The sequence below is a fragment of the Cryptomeria japonica genome, chromosome 8, assembly GCF_030272615.1.
Source record: "Cryptomeria japonica chromosome 8, Sugi_1.0, whole genome shotgun sequence".
Taxonomy (NCBI): domain Eukaryota; kingdom Viridiplantae; phylum Streptophyta; class Pinopsida; order Cupressales; family Cupressaceae; genus Cryptomeria; species Cryptomeria japonica.
The window spans coordinates 102,868,135-102,893,247 of NC_081412.1; the positions used below are offsets into that span (position 1 = coordinate 102,868,135).

A 25,113-nucleotide genomic window follows, 5' to 3' on the forward strand; every position below is an offset into this window, starting at 1 on the left:
TTCAATCCTTCCATTGCTAATGGTATCAAAGAGCTGGCGGCTTGTGCAAGGGAATTAGCCACTTGATTTTGATGCCTATATATAGAATTGATGTTGAAGGCCTCAAAACTTTCAATGAGGTCCCAGACTCGGTTTCTGTATCTGGTCAACCTTTTGTCATGGCAGACATACTGCCTCCTGATTTGTCTTATAGCTATTTCCGAGTCTCCATACACTTGTAGTATTTTTGCCTCCTTTTTGATAGCCATCAGTAACCCATGAATCAAGGATTCATATTCAGCTACATTGTTGGTGCAAGGAAATTGTAATCTGTGAGCGGCAAGGTAAGTTTCACCTGTTGGACTAATTAATTCGTAGCCTGCTCCGGATCCTTGTTTGGACTTAGATCCATCGAACCTTAGTGTCCATATTTGATCTCCTTGATCTTCCGTCTCTAGGTCCTCTTGGCTTTCAGTTGATGTGTCGGATAAAGTCTCATTTTCTGAGGAGCTTTCCACTTCTGAATCTTGAACTTCTTCTATAATCAACGTCTGCGGGGCTCTTTTGTATACTTGTTCTAATGCGGTCTGACATAAAGCACAAGATAGTTCTGAATGGACGACATTATGTATCCTACACCAGTTGGGAAGGAGCAGATCTTGAACGGACGCCAAGTTACCAAGTTGCACACTCTGCTGTATGTTTCTATGTACGAACTTTCTGAAATTTTCAAACATTCCATCATCCTCTTGGTCGGATCCTTGGTCACTTTCCACAACAATTTCTGTAGATTCTATCACTTCTTGTTGACCATCTTTATCTTGTATGTTCTGTATCATCAGGACCTCACCCACTTTAGGCTTGTACGTCCCCAAATCTGATTCTAAGAACAGGACTTCATTGTCTTCCCCATACTCAGTTATCATAAGTCTCAATCTTGGAGTACTATCGATTTTGATTTGATTTGGGACTCCTCTCCATGGTAGCCACATATGTGCAAAATCAGTTGACACATACCCATTCAATTTCCGTGACCAATCTCTACTCAGAAGCATCCCATATGAATCAAGAATATCCACTACTGATATGTCTATGAAATTCTGAACCCTCGGGTCCGCGGCTAATTGCATGTGGATGTTGTTCAACTCGCCCATGACTGGAACTTCTGTCTTGTCTAGTTGAGTGACCTTTCTTTTGGTAGGAGCGGGAGTTATACCTAGTCTTTGATAGACAGCCAGGGGCATCACGTTACTGGAAGCTCCTGAATCATAGAGGCAGTTATGTAGTAATTTCTCGAAAATTCTGACTGACAGCAGGAACGGAGCTGGTTCATCTTTTCCATGGGAAAGGGCTGAAGAATCCCCACTGTGTTCTTGATGTTTCACTTCATTGACCTTCGGATTGTTGTCCTTTACTAGACCCTCTTCTTTTGAGTGATCAGTTTTGTTTGGAGATTTTCCTTTCTTGACCACATCCTTTTTAACGGCAATCTCCTTTTCTAGAAGGATCTGACTAGTGGTGAGGCCTTCTTTGATAGTAGGTTGAGTTCTCTTAGTTTCGCCTCTTTTGAGTTACACCTTTCCTTCTAACATGTCTTCTTTTTTGGCTGGGAAGGTTATGGTCTGGACCATGCATTCGTCTTGTTCAGATTGCCCTTTGTCATCGGCTTCCTCTTGGGTCACATTGATGGTAGCTTGAGCTTTGTTGGCCGAGTCCTGAACATTTGACCTTACTGTACTAGATTCACCTAAGCTATTGATCACTGCATCTTTGATTTCTGAGATCTTGAGTAACTCATAGAGTGGTAGACTAACTTTAACTTTCTTGAGTTCATCTAACACCAACGTGGCTAGTCTTTTCATTTCATTGCCCATGGGGGGTGCAATATTCCTTTGCCTATATCCTTGCGTGTGTTGTGGATATTTTGGATTGTTCCTGGCTTGTGGATCCGGAGGAGTAGAGAAATTGTTCGGAGGGATCGATGTAGTTAGGGGTTCTTGATTTCTCTGATTTCTATGATAAACCCTTTGGTTCACGCCTCCTGAAGACTGGTGGAATACCTCTTTTATTCCCTCGACTAGGACACTGTTGTTCAAAGGTGGAAAATAATATTCTGAGTCTTCAACGGGTCCATTTGCGGATGCAGGTGGGAACTGGGAACCCGGAGGTACCATTGGTCCGTTAGCAGATTCTGGTGGAAATCTCCCATTTTGAGCTTGATTATCTTCTTCTTGTGAATATTTGTAGCTTTCCACAATCATGGCTTGATCATACCGTGTAGTTGGGACCATTTCATATCCAGTCGTGGGTGGATTTTCAGGGGGATCATTACTGCGCATCTCTTGCTGGAATATGTCGGCTGCGATTTTGAACTCAGGACATTGCAACTCAGAATGTTGGTTCGTATTGTAGAGTCTACACCAACTGGACAAGGCCGCCTCTGCTAGAAACACTTTACTGGTAGAATGATTTTCTTGATTCTGAGAATTTGGTGGGTTATCTAGTGGCGTCACCACATTTCCATTATTGGGAGCTGTATTCCATGGTCTCCTCTGAAAGCCTTGGTTATTATTTCCTTGATAATTATTTCTGAAACCTTGATTGTTGTTTCCTTGGAAATTTTGATTGTTTGTATGTTGGCTGTGGTTGGCCCTCTGCATGCTTTGGAGTTGATTATTCTGATTCCTTAGATGAGTTACTTCGGTTGACAATTTCTTGACTTGTTCAATCAACTCTTTCATTTCGTCCTTTTCTTCCTGTGTTCTTGATGAGTTTGTTGCATTTTGCAGGTACACAGGTTGTGCTGGCCGAGCTTGTGAAATTGGAACTCCAGGATGAAGGACCAACTGGTTTGTTGGCTGTATGCTCGGATATGTTGCTTGAGGAATCGGATTCATAACTGGAGTCTGGTTAGCCAACGCCATTCCAACTGTTTGCATTTGATTTGGTGCTGCGACAGGTCCCATGTGTAATAGTGGCCCAGTAATATTCTGTCCCATGTGCTTGCTAACTTCAATAGCCTTTGCGTACGCTGCATTTAGGTCATTCGGGATAGGATGTGTCCTTACGAACATAGCAGTGAGATGGTCCAAGGCCCCATAGTAGATTTCCCTTGGGTCTGCAATGAGATAAGGATGCCTTAACATCGTGTATGCGCGGTGGAACCTATTGTTGAAAGAGGTGATTGGTTCATGCTCTCTCCTTTGGATTTCAACAAATTGTCTATACAACTCGGCCGGCGTGGTTGGTATACCAAACTTAGCAATAAATGCATCCTTCATGGTGTCCCAAGTCCTGATTGACCCTATAGGCAAATGAATGAACCAGAAGTACGCTTCTTCTCCCAATGAGTAGGGAAAAAGCCTACATGCTACATCTCCATATTCGATTTGTCTGTTGCGAAGATGATCCTCGAACATCTTGATATGATCCTCTGCTGTACGATTGAAATCACTGACATTGAATTTTGAACAAAAGTGTTCTGGATTCTTTGGCATATCATGATAGACTGCAAATTCCAATGGTGATGGATTGTTGATTAGCCAAGTAGCGCCGTTAAGTGCATGAGGAGGAGGAGGAGGAGGAGGAGCACGGTGTGCCATCGTGTTTCTCGAGGCTTGAAAGCTTGACAAGGGGCTTGATGAACTAGCCTGGCTTGTTGTCTGGGAAATTGCCTGGATACTTGATTGGATCGCCGCTTGTACTTGTTCTTGAAGAGATGGAGCTTGTGATGACTCAGGAGATTCCTCTAGTCTTAGTTCAAATTCTTTGGGAGTATCTTCTCTTTTGACTCGCTTTGACTTTGAAGTAAACTGAAGTTCACTTAGATTCTTGATGCCTGGTGTTGACCTCAATATCTTTTGATGTTTCTCGGGCGAGAAAGAACCAATGCGATCCAGCGTGAAGTTTTTGTCTTGCGGAGATTATTGTAGGTTCCTTTGATTGCAAAGCTCTCTAGCTGCGACTCTTCGGTGTTCTTCAGCCCTATCTTCTTCTTGTTCCCAAATGATTCTCACTCTGTTATACTCAACTTCACTTCTCCTTACGTTCCACGCTAGGTGATTCAATCCTGAAACAATATCTTCTTGAATGTCGCCTATCTCCAAATTAGGTTGCACTACTTGATTCAATCCCTCATGTGGCAACACCATCTTGATTCATGATCATGCTTGAAATGTATTCTTCTTTAAATCTTCGGATTTCGGATGTTCGAGCCCTCCTTCTAGCGCCAATTCTGTTGTGCGCGGGAGGAGGGTAGAAAAAGTCTTTAAGATTGCTCCTTGTAAATTATGAATTGATAGAATCTGGATTTTCAGGTGTTAGGCATTCATCGCGATCAGCCCTCCTTCTAGCGCCAATTCTGTTGACGTGTATTTTGTACACAATCATACACAGAATAAAATACCCAAGGGTACCTTATCCTCTCTTGAATAAAGTCTCTGATTGCTGAAGATGTCGTAAAAAAGGATCAATCAGGATGACTCCAATGTTCTTTTATGTAGGGTCTCTACATGTGGATAAGCACCAGTGGTCGTTGTGATTGCTGTTTCATCAAGGGGACTTACATATCCGAAATGCAGGAACAAGATTTCCTAATACTAATGAATTCCAAAAAAGATCAAAAGGGTAGGGTTTGCAAGAGATAAACTCTAATCTAATCCTAAGAATGACTCAATGCGGGCAGGACTTGGTAAGATTCTACCAACTTCAATATTGCCATGAAATAACAACTCCAAACCACTAGCTTCTTACTGATTGTAAGGACGCCTTGTGTGGTCGACTGGAAATATTTGGATTGCATAAACCTTCATTCATTATTGAGTCATTGATATGTACCTTCATGGTAGTGCCTATGATTCTTGGTGAATTGAAAGATCATTTGTTACCTTAGAAGATCGCATCAATTTCAGTTGAGTTGTTATTTCATGGCAATATTGAAGTTGGTAGAATCTTACCAAGTCTTGCCCGCATTGAGTCATTCTTAGGATTAGATTAGAGTTTATCTCTTGCAAACCCTACCCTTTTGATCTTTTTTGGAATTCATTAGTATTAGGAAATCTTGTTCCTGCATTTCGGATACGTAAGTCCCCTTGATGAAACAGCAATCACAACGACCACTGGTGCTTATCCACACGTAGAGACCCTACATAAAAGAACATTGGAGTCATCCTGATTGATCCTTTTTTGCGACATCTTCAGCAATCAGAGACTTTATTCAAGAGAGGATAAGGTACCCTTGGGTATTTTATTCTGTGTATGATTGTGTACAAAATACACGTCAACACAACTGAGACTATATTTTAACATAGAGCGAAATTCTCGGATAGGTCCTGTCCTTCCAGAGTTACCTAGGCGAAATGGCTAAGATGTCCTTGTAATCCAATTTTTTGAGCCTGGAACTCCTTTAGGGTGGTTTGTTAGCCTGTCTTGAGGTAAGAACAACATGAATGAGGGTGAAGTTTGAGTGTTTGGGTGGTATCTAAGGCTAATTCTTCAAATTAGCTCCTGACCCTTCCAAAGGGTCCAGAGCGAATTTCCTAATATCTCCCTTCCTGGTCTTAATTTGCCTCATAAACCTTGTCCTTGTGACGTTATTGAGAGAGTATTGATGTGTGAAACAAAGTGAAGTGATGGAAAGTAAGGAATTTGAGCATAATTGCAAATTTCGCTCCTGACCCTTCCAAAGGGTCCAGAGCAAAAATTTTTTAAGCTCCTGACCCTTCCAAAGGGTCCAGAGAGAAATTCCCCAAAGGACCTATTTCTTCACTAAGGACATCAAACAATGGACATACATGGCAAGGAAAGGATTCAAAAAGATCAAGTCTAAAGCAAGATGGGTGAAAGAAGGGCATGAATTGAGTCTAATTGAGCAATTTCACTCCTGACCCTTCCAAAGGGTCCAGAGCAAATTTCTTAAAACTTATACTTTCCTCCTAATTTTAAAGCAAATTGCCCTTGAGGTCTTTTCCTAAGACGGTTTGAAGCTAAGCAAGCAAGTTAAAAGGAAATTTTATCAATGCCTAAGCCCTATTTACCAAAATTCGCTCTTGACCCTTCCAAAAGGTCCAAAGCGAATTTCTTCATGAAGCATTATACCTTGCTCAACCTTCGAACTAACTCATTCCCAAGCATTTATTGAAGGCAAAAGACTTGTTGTTGATGATTGAAGGATGAGAAATGGTGTTTTGTGAAGGAAAATCAAGTAAAACATAAAATTCGCTCCTGACCCTTCCAAAGGGTCCAGAACGAAATTCTTAGAAAACCTTTATCCTCACCACTTTGATAGCAAGTTGGCTTGAATATGACAAGATAAAGGGGAAATGAACAAGTCCTAGGCAACTTGAATGAGAATTAAGCCTGAAAATGCAATTTTTGCTCCTGGTCCAAAGCAAAATCCTCAACTAGACTCTCTATTTTGCCTAATACACTAAGAGGACCTTGTTTTGAGCTAAATAGATGGCGAATTGGCTTGATTATGGTAAGAGGAGATTTGATAAGTCAAATTCAAGGCAAAGGAAGGGGAAAAGAAGTGTGAAATAAGCCTAAGGGAGAATTTCGCTCCTGACCCTTCCAAAGGGTCAAGAGAGAAATTCCTAGGGGGTCTAAAGTTTTGACTAAGTTCTTGAGCAAAACCCATTCCTAAACAATTTTGGAGGCAAATGATTTGATCTTGGTCTAATTGAGCAACTTTGTCCAATTTCGCTCCTGACCCTTCCAAAGGGTCCAGAGCGAATTTCACTATAGGGCTTGTCTCTGGAGAGGATCTTGAGCGAATTTCATTCTAAAACCTTCTTGTTGATGATTTAGGGTGAGAAATATCATGTTAGAATGAATATATATCATGTATTATTAATCATCTTTTGTTTTCTTTGTAGATCAAGAAGGTCGGGCTAGAAGGAAGATCAGGTCAAGACAAGGGCGACCTCGTTGAGTTTCATCGTCATTAAGGACACTTCAAATGCATGGAGGAAGACTCAAGGTGCTTCTGAAGTGTTGGGAGACTTCAAGTGTTCAAGAAGTTGCAAGCTATCCTCAAGGACTTCATTCTACCATATGGAGAAACCACAAGATATCAGAAAGATCCTATAAGCATTTCAAAGTGAAGTGGGCTACTAAGGAGTGATCTAACCATAAGGAGGCTTCATCAAACACATGAGAGTCAAGGAGGTACATCATTCATCGAGTGCATCAAGGACAAAGGAAGATCAACCAAGGTCAATGCAAGGGCACAAACACAAGACAAGGTGGCATCCCAGTCACCGTTCCTCCAATCAAATAGCTCCACATCAGCATGTCTAGATTCAATATACTTGACTCACCAGTGATGGCACAAACTTCGAGGCACCTACCCCAATTTCCTATTGGCTCACAAATTGAATATAATTATTTCATTGGCTAAAGGAGTTTGTTGTAACAAACCCTAATTAGGGTTTTCTATCTTGTAATCCTAGCCATTCATTGTAAATCAATCAGAGCCATTGAATTGTAAGGAGCTCTCTATATAAAGCTCTGGCTCTTCATTTGTAAAGGTTAATAGTGGGTTGATAGTTAAGAGTTAGGTAATAGAGGTTAGAATAGCTAATAGTCAGTAAAATAGAATAACAATTAGAATAGAATAGGAGGAAAAGGCAAGAAATTGCTGCCTAAATTGTAAATGAACTCCATTTTCATTGAAGTTATGGTGAAATGTGTTGTTTCTTTGCAATATGCATGGTCTCTTGTTGAATCTTCATTTTAGATGGTAAATAACTAGATTGAATGAAGGAAGTTATTGAATGCACTCGCGTGGAATCCGCCTAGTCCAAACCACTAGCCTCTTGCTGACTGTAAGTGCACCCTGCATGGTCAACTGGCATAGAATGAGCTTAATCTCGAGTTGTTACACGTCTATTGTTCATGCATTATCTTGAATGGTGATCAGTTTCTGATGGTGTACGATTTGAACATATTCTAAGCATCCCTTAGAAGATCTCACTGATTTGGTGTTGAATTGTTTAGCCTGATGGTGAGACCAGTCCAGTAGGACTCCACCTAGTTGTTCATCCATCTTCTTACATTCTAGGTCTTAGATTAGATTCTCCAAACCCTGTATCTTTTGCCATTTCTTTATCTTCCGGCCAGTAGATAGGATTCAAGTTCTAGCAAATCAAATGCTCAGGCAGTCGAATGTAAGTCCCCTTTTGATTCTAGCATAATCACATCAGACCGAATTGAGCTTATCCACATGTAGAGACCCTACATATAAGAACCTTGGAGTTGCCTCGATTGATCCTTAGGCGAAATCTTCAGCATTTGTGGAAACTTTGTTCAAGAGAGGATAAGATACCTTGGTATTTTATTCTGTGTTCGCATGTGCATAAAAAACACATCAACACAACCTTGGGCACATTTTGAGCTATTGAAGAAATTTTGGAAATTTGTTTCTTGAGGAAGGAATTTTTAACACTTAGTCAATTTTTCACTTTTTCCAAGAATTCTATCTTGAAAGAAGGAATTTTCAACACTTAGTCAATTTTTCACTTTTTCCAAGAATTTTGTCTTGAAGGAAGGAATTTCCAACACTTAGTCAATTTTTCACTTTCCTAGAATTACTTCATCTTGGGTGTAATTTTCTCCTTGAGAAGAAATTTTTAACACGGTCAATTTTTTGAATTTTGAACTTTTCTTCTTGAACCTTTATTTTCAGGTCTTGCTTCCAACCTTGGGCACATTTTGAGCTGGAGAGTAAATTTTGGAAATTTGTTTCTTGAGGAAGGAATTTTTAACACTTTGTCAATTTTTCACTTTTTCCAAGAATTTTATCTTGAAGGAAGGAATTTCCAACACTTAGTCAATTTTTCACTTTTTCCAAGAATTTTGTCTTGAAGGAAGGAATTTCCAACACTTAGTCAATTTTTCACTTTCCTAGAATTTCTTCATCTTGGGTGTAATTTTCTTCTTGGGAAGAAGTTTTTTGATCAATTCATCACCTTTCCTATTTTTTAGGAATTTTTTTCATTTTGAGCTCCAGAATTCAAGAGAGAAATTTTAGTCAATTTTTCACTTTCCTAGAATTTCTTCATCTTGGGTGTAATTTTCTTCTTGGGAAGAAGTTTTTTGATCAATTCATCACCTTTCCCATTTTTTAGGATTTTTTTTCATTTTGAGCTCCGGAATTCAAGAGAGAAATTTTATTCTCCTTGATCAATTTTTCCCTTTACCTTGAAATTTCCTCATGAATTTTGTTCCTTGGGCGAATTTTCTTCTCGAGGAAGGAATTTTGAATTCTTCCTTGACTTGATTTCTATGCCTTCCAATGTCAATTCTATGTCTTGGAGGAATTCTTCATCCGGAAGAAAATTTCTTCCTTACCCCTCTCCAACGCTTCATCTCCAACTTGGGCGCTAATTCAATGTCCTGGAGGAATTTGACAATTCATGAAATTTCCTCCATGCCTTGGATTTGGCGCTCACCAACCTAACTTGGGCGCTGAAATGACCTTGTGGAGGATTTTGGCATTGAGGATTTTTTTCCTGAATGACCCCATTCTAACGATCTTACCAGGACTTGGGTGCCATTTCGGCTTGTTGCAGGAATTTTGGTCATGGAGGATTTTTCCTCCATGACCCCATTTTGGTGCTCATTGTCTTTTTCGGGGCACTGATTTGATGGTGTGGAGGAATTTTGGGTTGGAGGAAAATTCCTCCACACCCCCTATTTGGCACTCCACCCCTATGCTTGAGTGCTAAACTCATGTAGTGCAGGATTTTTGGTCATGGAGGAAAATTCCTTCACGACCTCACTTTGGTGCCCAATCTCCTTTGGGATGTATTTTCTAGGTGAAGGATTTTTGCCTAACTTTTTCCAGACTTAAGCCATTTTTGCACTTTCCGAATTGGGATGCCATCTTAGGCAAAAATTCATCTACCTACTTCGAAATTTCAATCCATTTTCCAACCTTCTGATATGTATTGCTCATCGCCTCATGGTTGAAAGGGGATCTACAATCAATAGCAATAGGTGAGATAAAAGAAGGATCCTCAAACCTTAGGGATTTTTTCTCTTCAGTGTACTCCTTGAGTCTCCTGTTCTCACACTCGAGCATCTTTTTCTTCTCAATGGTCCTATCCAATCATGCCTCGATTGCCTTGACCATATCATCTAGCTTCTGGAACTCTTGCTTCTTTGTAGTTGGTCCAAGTTCAATTGTGGTAACCTGCTAAATTATAGGAGGAACCACATCTCTGGTCTTATCGCCCATCGGGACAACCACTCATGCAATACGTGCTCCTGTATCATCTCTAGTAATCCTAGAGAACATCTTAGCTTTCTTCTCCTCCTCCTTGCCAACCCTGGCTAGGAAGTCATCAATATCTTCTGCGGGATGTGCCTCTATCATTCTCTTCTTCTCCATGCTCTTCAGCAACCAGTCGAGAATAGTAGAAATTTCCATCCCGTCTTCATGGTTCATGTCCTGATCAAGTCCTCTCAAGGCTGAAATGACATCATCCATATCTGCATCCTTAGTCGAATCCATCGCATTGTTACCCAAGTCGACCTCCAACTGAATTGTGGGAGATCCTAGCAATTCTTCATCATCATCATGTGGTGTCAATTGCACTGTAGCATGCAAGCCCTAGTTATTCTTCAGTAGGATCTCTATGTCAGAACTATTGTGACCTAATCACACATCACCCCATTGTAAATGGGGACCCCCTACTTTTTAGGCCCTCTCAGTCTTTTGGTTTTTGTTGTTGGGTCTTTTCGCGATAGTCTCGTTAGTCCTCTCAGTTTGCAAGTGTTTGGGGGTCAATTTGATCAAGTCTACAGCTCGTTTGAGCAAATTTGGCTAAGTCTGGAGCCTATTTTGTTTGTTTTAGGGTTTCATCCTTCAGACTTGGATTTGAGGCCTTTCCTTTAGGGTTTTGGAAAAATTGAGCATTGCATTGTAATCAGTACCCTTTAAGGAACCCGCTAGTGAAATTTGAGCAAATTCTGAGCAACTTTCTATTTTTAGAAAGTTCCTATTTTCTAGGGATTTCACTGCCTCTTGGATTGGTCTAATTTTGCCAAAAATCAAACTTACTATTTTTAGCAGTTTCCATTTTTAGTAAGTTTCTATTTTTAGTGTCTCTGTGTCCTATTTTGCCTTGATCCTAACATTTTGAAACACTTACTATTTTGGGAAAGTCTATTTTTTGCGGAATCTTTACAGGGAGACGCTGAAGACGTAACATTCTTGAACATTTCTAAATCCAAAAAGTTTGAAAAGCAAGCTAAGTGACCAAAAAGTGGCTAAGTATGGATGCCCATTCCAGAAGTGGAAAGCATTGAAAATCTTCTAAGTCTGGCTCAAAGCACCTCAATTCCAAATGTGGCACCTTGAAAATGGTTGAAGAATGGCCAAGTCTCGATGAAACATCGAGTAAAAATCCATCACCAAAGCATTGCATCCAATACATGGAGATACCAAATTTATGTGTTGGAAGAATTCCTCCACAAAACACCTTCCTGCAGGTGCTTGAAATGGCGCCCAAGGAGAAGTTGGAGCGCTCAAGGAAGGGGTGTAATATTCCCCTTAAATTTTTTGTTTTCGTTTTTAGCAATAAGAATTACAAGCAAACACCATAACCCGTTAAGGTTAGAGAAATAATCCAAACTATTGAAAGGGAACCCTTCCACCTTTTGTTCACCGAGAGCCCAATCTGGGAGGGTGAGAGCATACGGTGTTCCGGGGATCGTTAGCACCATAAACCAAACTGAAATTACAATGCATGGGCGGCAAGCCAGCCCCTTCTGCTTATCTAGCAGGATAGAAACTGAACTCTTGGCGGTAAACCAGCCAAGGGAAATAACAAGAAACTAGAACTCAATCACTCTACTGCGTATTTCAGTGGGAGGACATTACATTAAGCTATCACTCTATCATATATTTCAGCGGGAGGACAATTGCATAAAACTTCTCACTTGACCACTTATTCAGTGGGAGGACTGAGTACATAAATTGAATTACAAAGCAAGAAGGCGGCTAGGCCAACCTCTTCCACTTATGTAGTGGGCAAGCAACACATCATAAATGGTTAGTAGTGCTACTACTTAACCTTACAATATAGGAAGTAGAGAGATTGAATAGAGAAGTAATGTTGTCCAAGCTGATAAATATTCCCAAGCAAGTGCTAACTCCCCAAAAGCCCTTCAACATGAAATTATGAAATTCTAAGAGCAATGACATGCATACCAGCAACTTCAAGAAGCTATGACACATTCAAATCTCTCTCCAAACTCATCCAAATCACTCCCCAATCAACTAATCTACTCACACTCCTAAATGCACACCCAAACACTAACTTCTGGAAATCTGTAATTTTTTACAGCAAGCTGGAAACGCATAACCAGCAACACCAAGACACACTAAAATGCATAAAACACTCTCACAACTCACCCAAATCACTCCAAACCAAACCCAAATTGCTAATATATCAATACTAACCAAGAACAACCAACAAACTGACCACCAAACATCCCACTTAACTCAGCTTACTTCCAAATGCCCACACAGAGAAAACCACCATAGCTGGGAATTTCGATTTGCAATATTAAAATGAATACTCAGAGATTAGTGCTGGAAACTTACAAATACCTTTGCCTGAGACACAGAAAATCAAAGAGCCAATACCCAGAAGCAGCAGACGATCACACAGAGACTTATGAATGAAAGTATGCTTCAGCCATGACTTTCCCAACAACCTAGAAACACACTGAAATTCAAACCACAACAAAACCAGTAATCCCACACTTCAACAAACTCACCAAGAACATTGAGAGAACATGGAAAACAACTAGGTACTGTCTTGCAAGTACGAAACTGCACTTAGCTAGGAAGGCTCACTTCGAAGCTCAGATTTCTATTGCCAAACCGACAGCATAACGATGCAATTTTCAAGATGCCCAAAATGAGAGCCCAAGGCTCTTATTTATAACTTCTTGCTCCACCAAATTCAAATGCAAATGGCGCCCAAACTCCATTCAAACTCATTTCATTTCATTTCAGGTCCTCACTTAGACATGGCGCCCACTTTCCCCTCTTCCTAGGCAAAGTTCGAACTTTGCCTTAGGTGACAATTTGCAACATAGAAATAATATAACATGAGATGTTTTATCATCCTCAATCGCCACCTTATTAACGCCACTGACTTAGGAAAATAACAATATTGATATCAAATAAATATTTTTTCTTAAGTCGTCCACAATAAACTTAATCAGTAAATACAAATAATTAAATATTAAACCTTAGGACAAGGAAATAATATTTAATTAAATCACTTATGACTCCAATACAGATTATCAACAAAAACCAAGATGAAGCTGAGCAATGAAGACCAATGAATTGCTGCAAGATCAGGACCCTGTCCAATCTGCCAAAAATAGAAATGCTCCATACTGCCACTTACTAAAAATAGTAAGTCATGAAATACTCCTCCGAAAAGCATAATCTTCGCACCAAGAGAAAGAGCTTGGAAAGCTCAGTAAGACAACATCATCCAAACAACCAAACCCTAACTTACTAAAAATAGTAAGTTCTCACTTCACCAAAGAATCCAATGCATGTTATGCCACCCTAGAGTTCATAAAAAACCCAGAAGGAAACCATAGATAGAACTGAAGAATTCCCTCCTGATAAACCCTAAAAAGCTCGTGCAGAACTCCACCAAAGTTGGAAACCCTAATTCTCTTTTCCACATAGCCTACGGGTCTCTGGAATAGGCCAATGGACCACTGAAAGCACATCATTGAGAAGGGGACATTATAGGGGGTACTGGAAGGCACATCAAAATCATTCCTTCTTGCAGGTGCATGAAATGGCACCCAAGGAGAAGCTGGAGCGCTCAAGGAAGGGGGTACTGGAAAGCACATCAAACAACACACCTTTGTAATGTCCCCAATTTTAATAAAGTGACTTAATTAAGTTAATTAATTAAATGGTCCTAAATTTTAAATAATACCATAAGGACTTATTTAATTAAATAATTTAATTATTAAATAAAGGGGCCCAAATTAATAAAATAATAAACTATTGTCGGCCTGCTTGTAACCCTTCGGGAAATTTCCCGGAGCTCTTTATAAGGCCGAGTTTTGCTTAGTTGTAGGTATATGTGAATCTGTTATTTTTGCTCTGTATGTGCAAATTCCTGTTGGAGTTCAGTTGTCTGCCATTTCAGAGGTGGAAGATCCTCCCTACTTGGCATCCACAGTTTTTGGTGGGAGTAACTCCTCACCCTACTCTGCTTTGCTCTCAGTCCGAGATTTTTTGTAATCTGAAGTGCTATCATTATTGAATCTGAATAGAACCCAATCCTTTTATATGAGATCATATGTGATTTATTCTCTCACAAGGATGGGTAGCTTTGATGGCTTTCCAAGAAATGGGCCCATGGGATGTGGACTAGTACAGTTGAAGGTTCATGAATGTTATCCCCACTTGTACCTATCCAACACTAGTTCATTCAAATTGGTGATTGACAATTTCACTATGTACTTGACTAGGTTTATGCAAAATGAGCTTCATACAAGAGTGTCACTAGGAGCCAGGGCACTAATACAAACGTTTGGGGCCGTGTTCTTGTAGTTTCCCCAAAGTTTACTTATATCAGGACACAAGGATTTTCCTACCAGCCTCATAAATTATCAAGATACCTGTTAGATAAGCTGGTATTGCTGGAACTTATGAGATAATTGACAGCCTATGACCAAATTTAGTAAAAGAAAAGAAAGTTGTCCATCGAATTTCCTGTTGTCCTTGGCGACTACGTGGAGTTGTGCCCAAACTTGGCAGTAGCTGAAAAGGCAGTAGAGGAATTGGCATCCTACCATTTACCATTCTACACATCCAGATCTCACTACGATCCATATCATAAAATCAGGAAAGTTGCTGGAGTGAAGTTTGTGCACAAGTTTCACATGGAAGATTTTTGGGCTAGTGTTAGGTATGACCTTGAGGTCAGGAGGAAAATGTTTTCCAGACTACCCCTTAACATGATTAGAATTGGTGAAATAATGCAAGTGTCGGATCAAATGAAAGAGGATCCAAACGTGGTGTAGCCGGAATATGAGAAGGTAAAGGACTAGCCTATACAGCTCCTGGATTGGTCAGAACCCGAAGTTGATGATCTAGACATTTTAGCTAGACCGGTTATGAATTTCACCAAGCATTGGATCGACCAACATGTCAAGGCGTTGAAGGAAAAAAAATGTTCGCATAAGTTACCAGCTAATAGGAAATCTGGATTCCCATAGTGAGGCTACAGAAGGGTCATCATAGTTCCAAGTTGAGGAAGGAGAAATCCAACAGAAAGGAGTTGGAACTGGTGAAGAAAAGAATGCTCCAAAGAAGCCTAGGGCAAGGAAGAGGAAGGAAGTTCAACCACAAGTCCAACAAGAAGCCCAATTGGATGTTCAACATGAAGTCCACCAGGAATAACCACAATAGAAAAGAGCAAGGATGGAAGAAGTTCAAACCCTAGCTAGTTCTTCCAGCATGCGAGAAGTGGAAATGTTTGTATAGGAAAATCCACTAAATTCGCCACACGACAATTTTCGTGATAGCACGCTTGCACAGGATGTTCTCAGCGTTAGCGCTGCACACAGGCCGACTCAGCCAAGAGGTCAAAGACAAGAACTTCCTCTCCATCTAGAAGAACCACGCCAGGATAGTTTCGTAGAAACAATCCTTGGAGAAATGGAGGAAACTTCATAGGAGCATGCACATATGGAGATTCAGGGAAAAGGAAGTATATGACTTCTCCAGATGGTATTGTGCAGTAATATTAGGAAAAGAAGCCTTCAAGAAGTCAAATGAAGAATCAACTTGGCTAAGGAGGATACTCAAAAAAACTCAGATGGAAATCCTCTCCTCAACAAAGGAATTGTTTGCGCCATAAATGGGAGATAAGGAAATGACCACAAATAATTTGAAGAGCAAGGTCAAGGAATTCGTTTTCAAGGACATGAGTTCTTTCTCGGCGAGTCACTTGGATGACATTTTCATATTCATCAATTTCATGAACAAGATTCAGGAACTCAAGCCAGCATGGGAGAAGACTCTCAGTCAGTGTGAAAAGGATACAACAGTCATGGAGTACAAGTATGAGACTACTCCTAGTGTCCCTGTGGATGAACTCAAGATAGTTATGTCTAGGTTCATTGACTTTGCCAACAAAGAGAGCGATAAGGGATGCTTACTTCTAGATGATGAGTTGTTTGATGCTTAGTTGACTTCTAGTTGTTGGTTCTTTACTCTAGTTCTTTTTGCATAAAAGGTGGTCGTTTACTTTGAAACCCTAATTAGGGTTCCATCTTGTAATCTCAACCCTTGATTGCAAATCAATCTTGGCCATTCATTTGTGGAAGGTTCTCTATAAATGGCCCATGCCTTCTCATTTGTAAATCATTAGATAGCTCATTAGAAATAGAGTGCTCTTGCTCTTTAGAGCAGTAGAGTAGGAGAAGGAGAAGACATTGTTGTAAGACTTGGAGAAATAAATTTGATTTCATTCAAGATAAGGTGGATTCATATTTATTTCAGCTTTTTGCATGGTGTTCCTTTGATTTCTCAAATTCTTAGAAGTGCATTGATGTTAATGGAGAATGTGACAATGTTTGATGAATTTCAATGGTTCATACTTTTTGCACTTAGATGATTTATGTTTGCAGTGTAAAGTTAGCCTGAACCTTTTCTATATATATGGTTAACTTCTATCATGGAATGTACATTGTCCGTTATGATGGTGTTCATTGTGATATGAAAACTCTTTGCATAATCCCTAGAAGATTGCACCAGTTCTTGTGGAGTTGTTGTTGAGCATGGCAAAGAAGGACTTGGTTACTAGGAATTTGTCCATTGGAGCATGATCCATTACCCTCATTGTCCCTAGGAGTAGATCAGAACTTCTTAACCTTTTCCCTTTTGTCCTTTTTTTTCAATTCCAGTTAAGTCCGTTCAAGGAAGAAGCATCACAATCCTGCAATATCAAATGATGAAGTTCAAACCATAGCATCAAGAGAAGTGAAGAACAACAAAAGCGTAAGTCCCCCTTGGATTACCAACATACATCAGCCAAAATGAGCTATATACATCATAAAGTCGCAAGTTTGTGTAGGAACCTTGGAATCACTTTTATTAACTTTTGCAATCTTAACATAAAAGGCGATTTTGCTCAAGAAAGGATAAGGTGTCTTTGGCATTTTTTATTCTATGTCGGTGTGGTCACAAAACACCCATCAACACTACTCAACCTAGTGCCTAGTGAACTTCAAAACTGGCCTGCTTAGGACATCCAAATCATCAACTTCTGGTTCTGACCAATTAGGCGCTTGAATAGGCCTATCCTTCTCTTTTTCTTACTCTGGTTGAAGTTCTGAACAATATTCTCATCCTCTTCAATCTGATCTAGTACTTGTATAACTTCACGAAATCTTATCAACCTGAGAGGCAATATGGAAAACATCCTCCTTTTGACTTCAAAGTTATCCTTGGCATTAGCCCAATAATCCTCTAGTTGAAACTTGTGTTTGTGCTTTATGCCGGCTACCATCCTAAATTTTTGTACATACCAAGGAATGTCTCTGAGGTATGAGGTGCTAATTGGTAGAATAATAGTTCATCCATTATTTTTTCCTGCTGCTGCCAATGACAAGCACATTTCCTCATAATCTCCTATGACAATTGGAAATTCAAGCCCCAACTTCTTCTTCTTCTTTTGAATTTTTTCATAGGCAATCAACTGTCTAGTAACCTATAATAGCCCCATCTTATATGTTGGATATCTTGGAAGTTTATATGGTTGGGCAGAAAATCCTTGGACCCAGATATAAGTAAATTTTGGAAGTTGAATGTACCAAGCTCCATACTTCTTTACTAACTCTCTTGCCTCCTGCGACAACCTTGTGTGAAGTCCTCCTTGCAAAGATTTGGTGATATGCATAGTGAAGGTGTCGCTTTCTTTCTTGAAAGAAGTAGGACCATATAAGTGCAATTGCGGATAACACTCACGAAATTTCAGTTGTCCTGGTCCACATCCCGTGGGTCCTTTGCTTAGTAACCCGCTGAATTTGCCCATTCTGACCAACAGGTGGACAATATACAAGCTCATGTAGAAAGATTGAGATTGCTTTAAATTCCTCAGCTGCTCGTCCAAGTTGTTGCCGATTATTTTTGCCCAGTCTACCACCTTTATGCCTTCCATTACTTCACCAATGAAGTAAAACATCCAAGATTCAAATATGTAGGCCTGCAGACACCCCATGGCCTTGCTCATCATCAGCACAACATTGGCATATTTTTGCTTAAAATCCATGTTGGTGATTCACTTGGGCAACTTTGAAATGTGAGGCTTCGGCTTCTGCATCCACACCTTATTGATGATTCCAACGCATCTCTCAAAGCTAGAATCATAAATCAACTTTGCTCTTTCCTTGGTCTTATATGTCATGGATTGGAATGCAAGAATTCCAAAAGCCTCTCCAATTGACTCTGCGGTAGGATTCGCCAAGAGTTTGCCATCAGGTGCCATAATCGCTCTTCTTTCAGCATTATAATGCTTTGCACACTCCATAATCAGCCCCGAGCAATGGATGGCAGGAGGAAAGCCGACAGCTACTACAATTCCACTTCTGACTTTCATTCTGGCAGTGGCTGAGGGAGGATGTCCGTCAATTCCAAATACTCTCTTTTTAAATTCCCCCAACTTGAAAGTTCCCAAGCTGGTATCATTGACTTTTCTCCATTTTGAAATGATTGGTGTCTTTGGGAGAAATCCTCTTCGTTCGTTCTTGATTTGTGCCTGTCGGAAAGTATTTGCGGCCTTGCTGGATTCTGCCATTCCTACAAAATAAAATAATTAACATTAAATTCTTGACAAAAGAATTCAAGAAATCCACCAAGGAAAGTATCCCATGCTGTCAATTCCAGACTTGGAATAAATAAAAACTTCCAAAATAAGAACTTCTGGAAAATGATAAAAAACTTCGCTCTGACTTTCTTCAATTTTCTCTTGCTTCGAATTTCTTAAAAAAATCGTGTGAAGAATGAATTCCAAATCTATGCCTAAATAGAAGTCATCCACGAAGTTACTAAGTTGGTGAGGGGATAATTTAGCAGTTGCATCATTTTTTTTCAATCATGCGTCATGCTTCTCTAGACAACTTGCCATTCTAGTGGACCTTGCCATTATTTTTTGAGTTCAAAAATAGGAACTATAATTTTCCAAGTTGTGCCTCATTAATACGGAATATTCCTTTTTGCATGTTGCAAACTCATCTTTTCAAGATCCTTTCTATCTTGGATGTACAAGATTTTGGAAGATTTTCTTGCCTTGGAGGAATTTTAATAATTTTTTCCAATTTTAAAGAATTTTTGAACGTCTGTTAATCTTGGAGAGAGAAATTTTTTCCTTGGTGGAATTTTGCCTTGAAGGAATTTTTAGATGCTCATGTATACTCTATCCTGAAGGGAGATTTTTCTGACAACCAACCATTTTTTCCATGTCCAAGGAATTTCATTCTATCCAGAGTTCTGAGGAGAGAAATCTTCAATACTTAACCAATTTTTTCCTTGTCCTGGAGTTCTATCAACTTGGGCGCATTTTGGCCCTAAGGAAGGAATTTTACTAAGGAGGAAAATTCCTCCTTGTCATGCTTTAAGCGCTCTCCCTCCAACCTTGGGCGCAAATTTGCCATAGTGGAGAAATTTGGCGTAAACAAGAAATTCTTCCTTGACTAGATTCTGGCGCTCTCCACCTGTCTTGAAGCACATTTTTGAGGGGGTGGAGGAATTTCCTTGGAAAGGAAAATTCCTCCCCAACATGGTTTGGGGTCTTGATGAAATTTGTCTTTTAGAGGAAGATTTTGAGAAATTCTTCCATGACAGCTTGGATTTTGTGCCCAGGAATAGACTCTTCCATGCCTTAGAATAGATTTTCATGCCTTTGCCATTTTAGGAAAGAATTCCTGACAGCACCAAATTTCTGATCGTCTACTTGCTTTTTCAACTTTTTCTAGATTTAGAACTTGGAATTTCAAGAATGTTCTGCCATCAATGTCCTACCAACTGCTAGAGATAGACCTGCCAAAAATAGACTTACTAAAAATACTAAGTTCTTCCAAACATCAAATTAGGGCAAACCGGGGCACAAGGACACTTACTAAAACTAGACACTATTCAAAATAGCAAGTTTGTTTAAACGCAAAATTAGGCAAATCGGGACGTAGTGAAACTTATTAAAAATAGTAAGTCATCAGAATTCACTCAAATTTCACTGGTAGCTTCGTTGAAGGGTTCTTACTTCATTGCTTCATTCAGATTTCTCAAAACCCTAAGTTCCAACCTAACTACAGCAAAGACTAGAACTTTAAATTACATTGATGCACAAACTTAATGAATACAATGATAAGATTAAAGGAATAGAGTTTTCCACGTGCAGATTAAGAGGATTGAATGATGCTGTTATTAATTAATGACTACTTATTAATAACCTTAGCTAAGAAGCAGTCATCCTAATAAACTATTAATTAAAGGCAAATAATTTGCAATCCTAAACAAATGAATAGTAACAAATCAGTTCCATGTAGCCACGAAGGGACAACAGTCAATAGGAAGAGGCACGCCCTTATGAAGGAAGACGTCCCTTGCAGGAAAGAATGACTCTACGCCTTATTTTAGAAGATATAAAGATTGATCTACAAGGAAGAAGAGAGGGGCATCGAAAGATAAGGAAAGGTGAAAGGTTAATTTCGGTAGATGTCAGCGAATTGTATCTTGCTACCAACTGTATGCTGAACAATAATTGTTATACTATTAATGTTTCTTTCTGAGAATATTCTGCTGTAACTTACAATATCTGAAATATAAGTGAAAGAATATATATATATATATATATATATATATATATATATATATATATATGTATATATATATATATATATACTACTGTCAGTATTTAAGAAGATGGGATTGAGTTGTTTCCAAAGAGGGGCAGTCTAAATCCAATTAATAGGATGATTCCAAAGATAGGGCAAGGATCAGCATCCCGTAGACTTTGAGGGCATGGTCCCAAGATAGGGTAAGGGTTTGGATCTGTAAACTTTGAGGGAGCCTATTGTACTTTGGTCTCTAAGCGCTTTGGTAACATAGACATTCTCTTCTTCCTTAGAATTGAAGTAGTACAAAGGTTGACACTTACATTAAAAATTCTGGATGATAAAATTAATTATCTAGTTGATGGAATTAATTATCTAGTATGGTAGATGAACAATTTACTTATTAATAATTGATAAATTAATTGAACTATGTAATATCACAGATTTGATTCATGTTAAGATAGATTTGTCTCCTAATCAATTTAGTTTAAGTCATAATTATATTGAAATAGATTAATTATGGTCATGCCTAAACCTAGTAGGGGACATTACATAGAACAAGGACTGCAATGTCTGCATTTAGTAGGAAGGAAGAAAAATCTTCCCAATCTGGTAATAGTGAGTAATTGTATGACAAGAATTTCAAACCATTTTTTTTTTCCAAATATGTGAATTGAGGGATTTTGGTCTCTTGCCCTTTGTATTAAATTTTAAAACAAGGTTACATTTCAAGTATGAAGATTGCCAATGAGCTGCAATCAAGATGTAAAAGGACTATCTCTGAACTAAAGAATCCCTTGTTGAAAATCAGGGAACTCCATTTTCAACTAACCATAGAAGAAATAATGAATCAAGGCAACATATTCCAACAAAAGAATCCAACCCAGACACAAAATTACAGAGTCTACCCATCCAACAGAAATGCTCCATAACCAGCAATTGGTGTTTCAGCCCTGCGTTCATTGCTGCCCCAGGGAGCCAGACCTTTGGTCTTCAATAGAAATCTGATGGCACTACACCTGTCAGCTTGCTCACTGCCCTGGTGAAGAGATGGTGACTAAAACGGATGAAGAAGCTTAGAGAAATTGAAGTCTGGAATAAACCCTTCCCCACTGCCTTCAACTACAAAAACCTGCAATTTGTCGACCACTCCAGCCAGAGGTAAAAACCTAGCATCAGTTTCTCTGAATGATGCCATGGAAAATAGAGCATGGAATCCCCCAGCAGCCATAGGAAGAGTGCAAACAGAGGTAGCCATGGCAAACTCCAAAGCAGCCTCCATTCCTCCTCTGAACTCCTCCCTTACAAGACTCTGAGCCAGAGCTTTCGTTGCTTATTTATCCGTAACAAATTCCAAAATGTTGGAAATGAACATGGATGTTAAACCATCACACATTGATAACCTTTAATTTATTCTTCATCAACGTTATTGCATCCTATTTCTTTAACTACTATGAGCTTGATTAACCAAGCAACTATTGACCTCTAAATGCAGTATTGGTGTCCCAATTTTACAAAAAAAAGATAAATCTTATTAATGTGCCTAACTGTTTCAAAAATGGAGCAGGTGATTGCATTTAGTGACGAAGAGGGTGTTAGGTTTCATTCTACCTTCTTGGGGAGTTCAGCTATTGCTGGAATACTTCCAGCAGACATTCTACATATATCTGATAAAAGGTTGGTTCTGTCATAAATTGATGATATAAAATGTCTGCTTATCACTCAATTCTGATCTTTGGTGCATGTGCAGTGGATTTACTGTTCAGGATGCACTTAAAGCTAATGATTTTGATGGAACAGAGGAAAGCCTGCTTCAACTCAAGTATGATCCTCTCTCAGTGTGGGGTTATATCGAGGTTAGCTTGCAAAGCATGCTTAAATTTGTCTTGAGTATTTTCCTTTGTTGTCCAGGAAGGCTTATACATCTAGATATTCTTTTTTGGTCTATGGAGCAGGTTCACATTGAACAAGGCCCAGTGCTGGAGGCACATGGAGTTCCTCTGGGAGTTGTAGTGGGAATAGCAGGACAGACACGATTAAAAGTAAGATTGCTTTCCCCTTTCTTATGAGAACCCTATTAATTGTAAGGGATAAGATCAACTTCATGCAATCTCATACCTTTTTGTCACAGAAGAAAAGGATATAACAATTTACAATTAGGTCCATATAATGTGTCAAAAAATGGATCCATTGACCTGGTTCTTCTTTACAGGTTACATTGAAGGGTTCACAAGGGCATGCAGGTACTGTACCAATGTCAATGCGTCGTGATCCGATGCCAGCTGCTGCAGAAGGTATTGTGTTCTTGGAGAAATTATGTAAATATCCAGAAGAACACTTAACTGAAGATGGCAAAGACAATTTATTCGGGATGGGAGATTCAGATGGATCAACAGTATGTACTGTTGGAGAAATAGCAACCTGGCCAAGTGCAAGCAATGTTATTCCTGGGCAGGTTTTGAATATTATTTCTCACTTTTTTGCATCCTTTTTGAACTTGAATTATGTAGACAAAGTTCACAGAGAGTAACACATTGTCTTAGACAATTTATTATGAAGGCTAAGTGCTCACGCAAATGAAAATGTGGCACTATATTATTATGCAAATAAAAAATCTTTGCTAGAGGTTTCCTATCAAAACAAGGGTGTCATCTTTGAGAACATTATTATTTCACAAGTTTTCTTATTAGCTTTGGAGGCTTTGATCTCATTTATCTGGAATATAAATATATATGAGAATTTTCACTTAAAGAGAATTTCCAAACTGAAGGGAAAGCTGTGAATTCCTTTTTCAAGCCCTTGGAGCCTATGTTTCTTGTCTGAACTAAAACCAGAACAGAACCAGATGAACTTACAAAGCAACTGTAAATGAATGCTTGAATATACAGGTAATGGGAAATCATATTGTTTCGATTGCTATGGCCTTTGGATTATGGGGTACTTCCAAACTCCTTTGTTTCCTCTATCCCACATTAGAAAAGAACTGATTGAGGCCTCTTAACTTGATACAATGCCACATTTTCTTTTTTATGTTGCCTTTAAACTATGTAGGATTATGCATATGTTTTCATCCATCTATACACAAAGTCCTTGATAAAACCTCTAGCATGCATCTCACCTAAAACATTTCAATAAGATATAAGGCACATATCATTAACATTCATATCTTGAATTTGAAAACAATTGGATATTATTAAAATAATCAAAGTAGTACCTGTTAGTCAAGAGTGACTGACACTCTTGTGGACCATCTTCTTTTTGGTGATAATCAGATTGGTTATGAGATGGATGCAGTATTTTTCTTTTGCCTTTATCTATGATTTCAAAACATCTGCCAACATAATTATACTTCTAGAATAGCTGAAGAGATTTGGAATATCAAATGTATTGGATTCTTTTCCTCTCACATGCTTAGATAGTTATTCAGCATTTGATCAAGTAAAATAGTATGTTCATTCATGTGCACAGATAAATCTTAGATTTAACTGATTTGCTTCTCCTTTCAAATGACATAAATAGTTAAATTTGATTATTTATCAATTTTCAAGTTTTCACGCGTCCTTTGGACATTCATGCTACCTCATAAATTTATCATGAATGTTCACTTAAACCATCTTCGAATGAGAGATTATGACAACCATCCATGAAATGTTGCGGAAGACTTCCATTAACTTGTACAAATGCTTAGAAGTGCTTCGAAGTTTTTGCTTTGTTTGGTCTAGTTAGATAGTCCAATATATTCCATCTATTCTCCTAGCTGTGAATCTTAATCAAAGGTATTCTGCCATACTTATTGGCATCAAATTGTTCTCCATTATGAGGATTTTAATTTTTTTTGGTCACTGCCTCCTGGTTCTTATAATCATATGATTCTGGATGCAATTCCCAATATTTATCATACATTTGACCATGAACATAACAATGCCTACAATGTTTTTTCCATTATTTCTTTGTAAAAGTATTCATAGCATTTTTTCTTTACCTTTCCCTTTTGTCTTAGAAACACCATGCTTTTTTTGTGCATGCAAACAAGAGGATGAACTCTTCTTGTTATCCATCTCAAAATAATGGACTTGAGAACATGTTTCATCTATATCCTTAGGCTTGACCATTAACTCAAACCTTCTTAGATTACTGTCGTGTCCTCTAATATTGTTCATCAAGATAGCATAATCTTGCACATCTTTGCTCATTTGAACAGGACATAATAACCCTGCATATTGTTGCTCATTTGAACGGCCT

The 25,113-nt window shown here is 38.9% G+C and overlaps 1 protein-coding gene across 1 annotated transcript in view; it reads left to right on the top strand.

Moving 5' to 3' along the window:
- The window catches only part of LOC131062461 (allantoate deiminase 2), a 163,474-nt gene that overhangs the window by 86,971 nt on the left and 51,390 nt on the right, over positions 1 to 25,113 (top strand). Inside the window, exons 6-9 of the mRNA XM_057996124.2 lie at positions 22,439 to 22,548; positions 22,622 to 22,727; positions 22,827 to 22,913; positions 23,084 to 23,326. Coding sequence (XP_057852107.2) covers positions 22,439 to 22,548; positions 22,622 to 22,727; positions 22,827 to 22,913; positions 23,084 to 23,326 — 546 coding nt within the window. The remainder of the gene's footprint in view (positions 1 to 22,438; positions 22,549 to 22,621; positions 22,728 to 22,826; positions 22,914 to 23,083; positions 23,327 to 25,113) is intronic.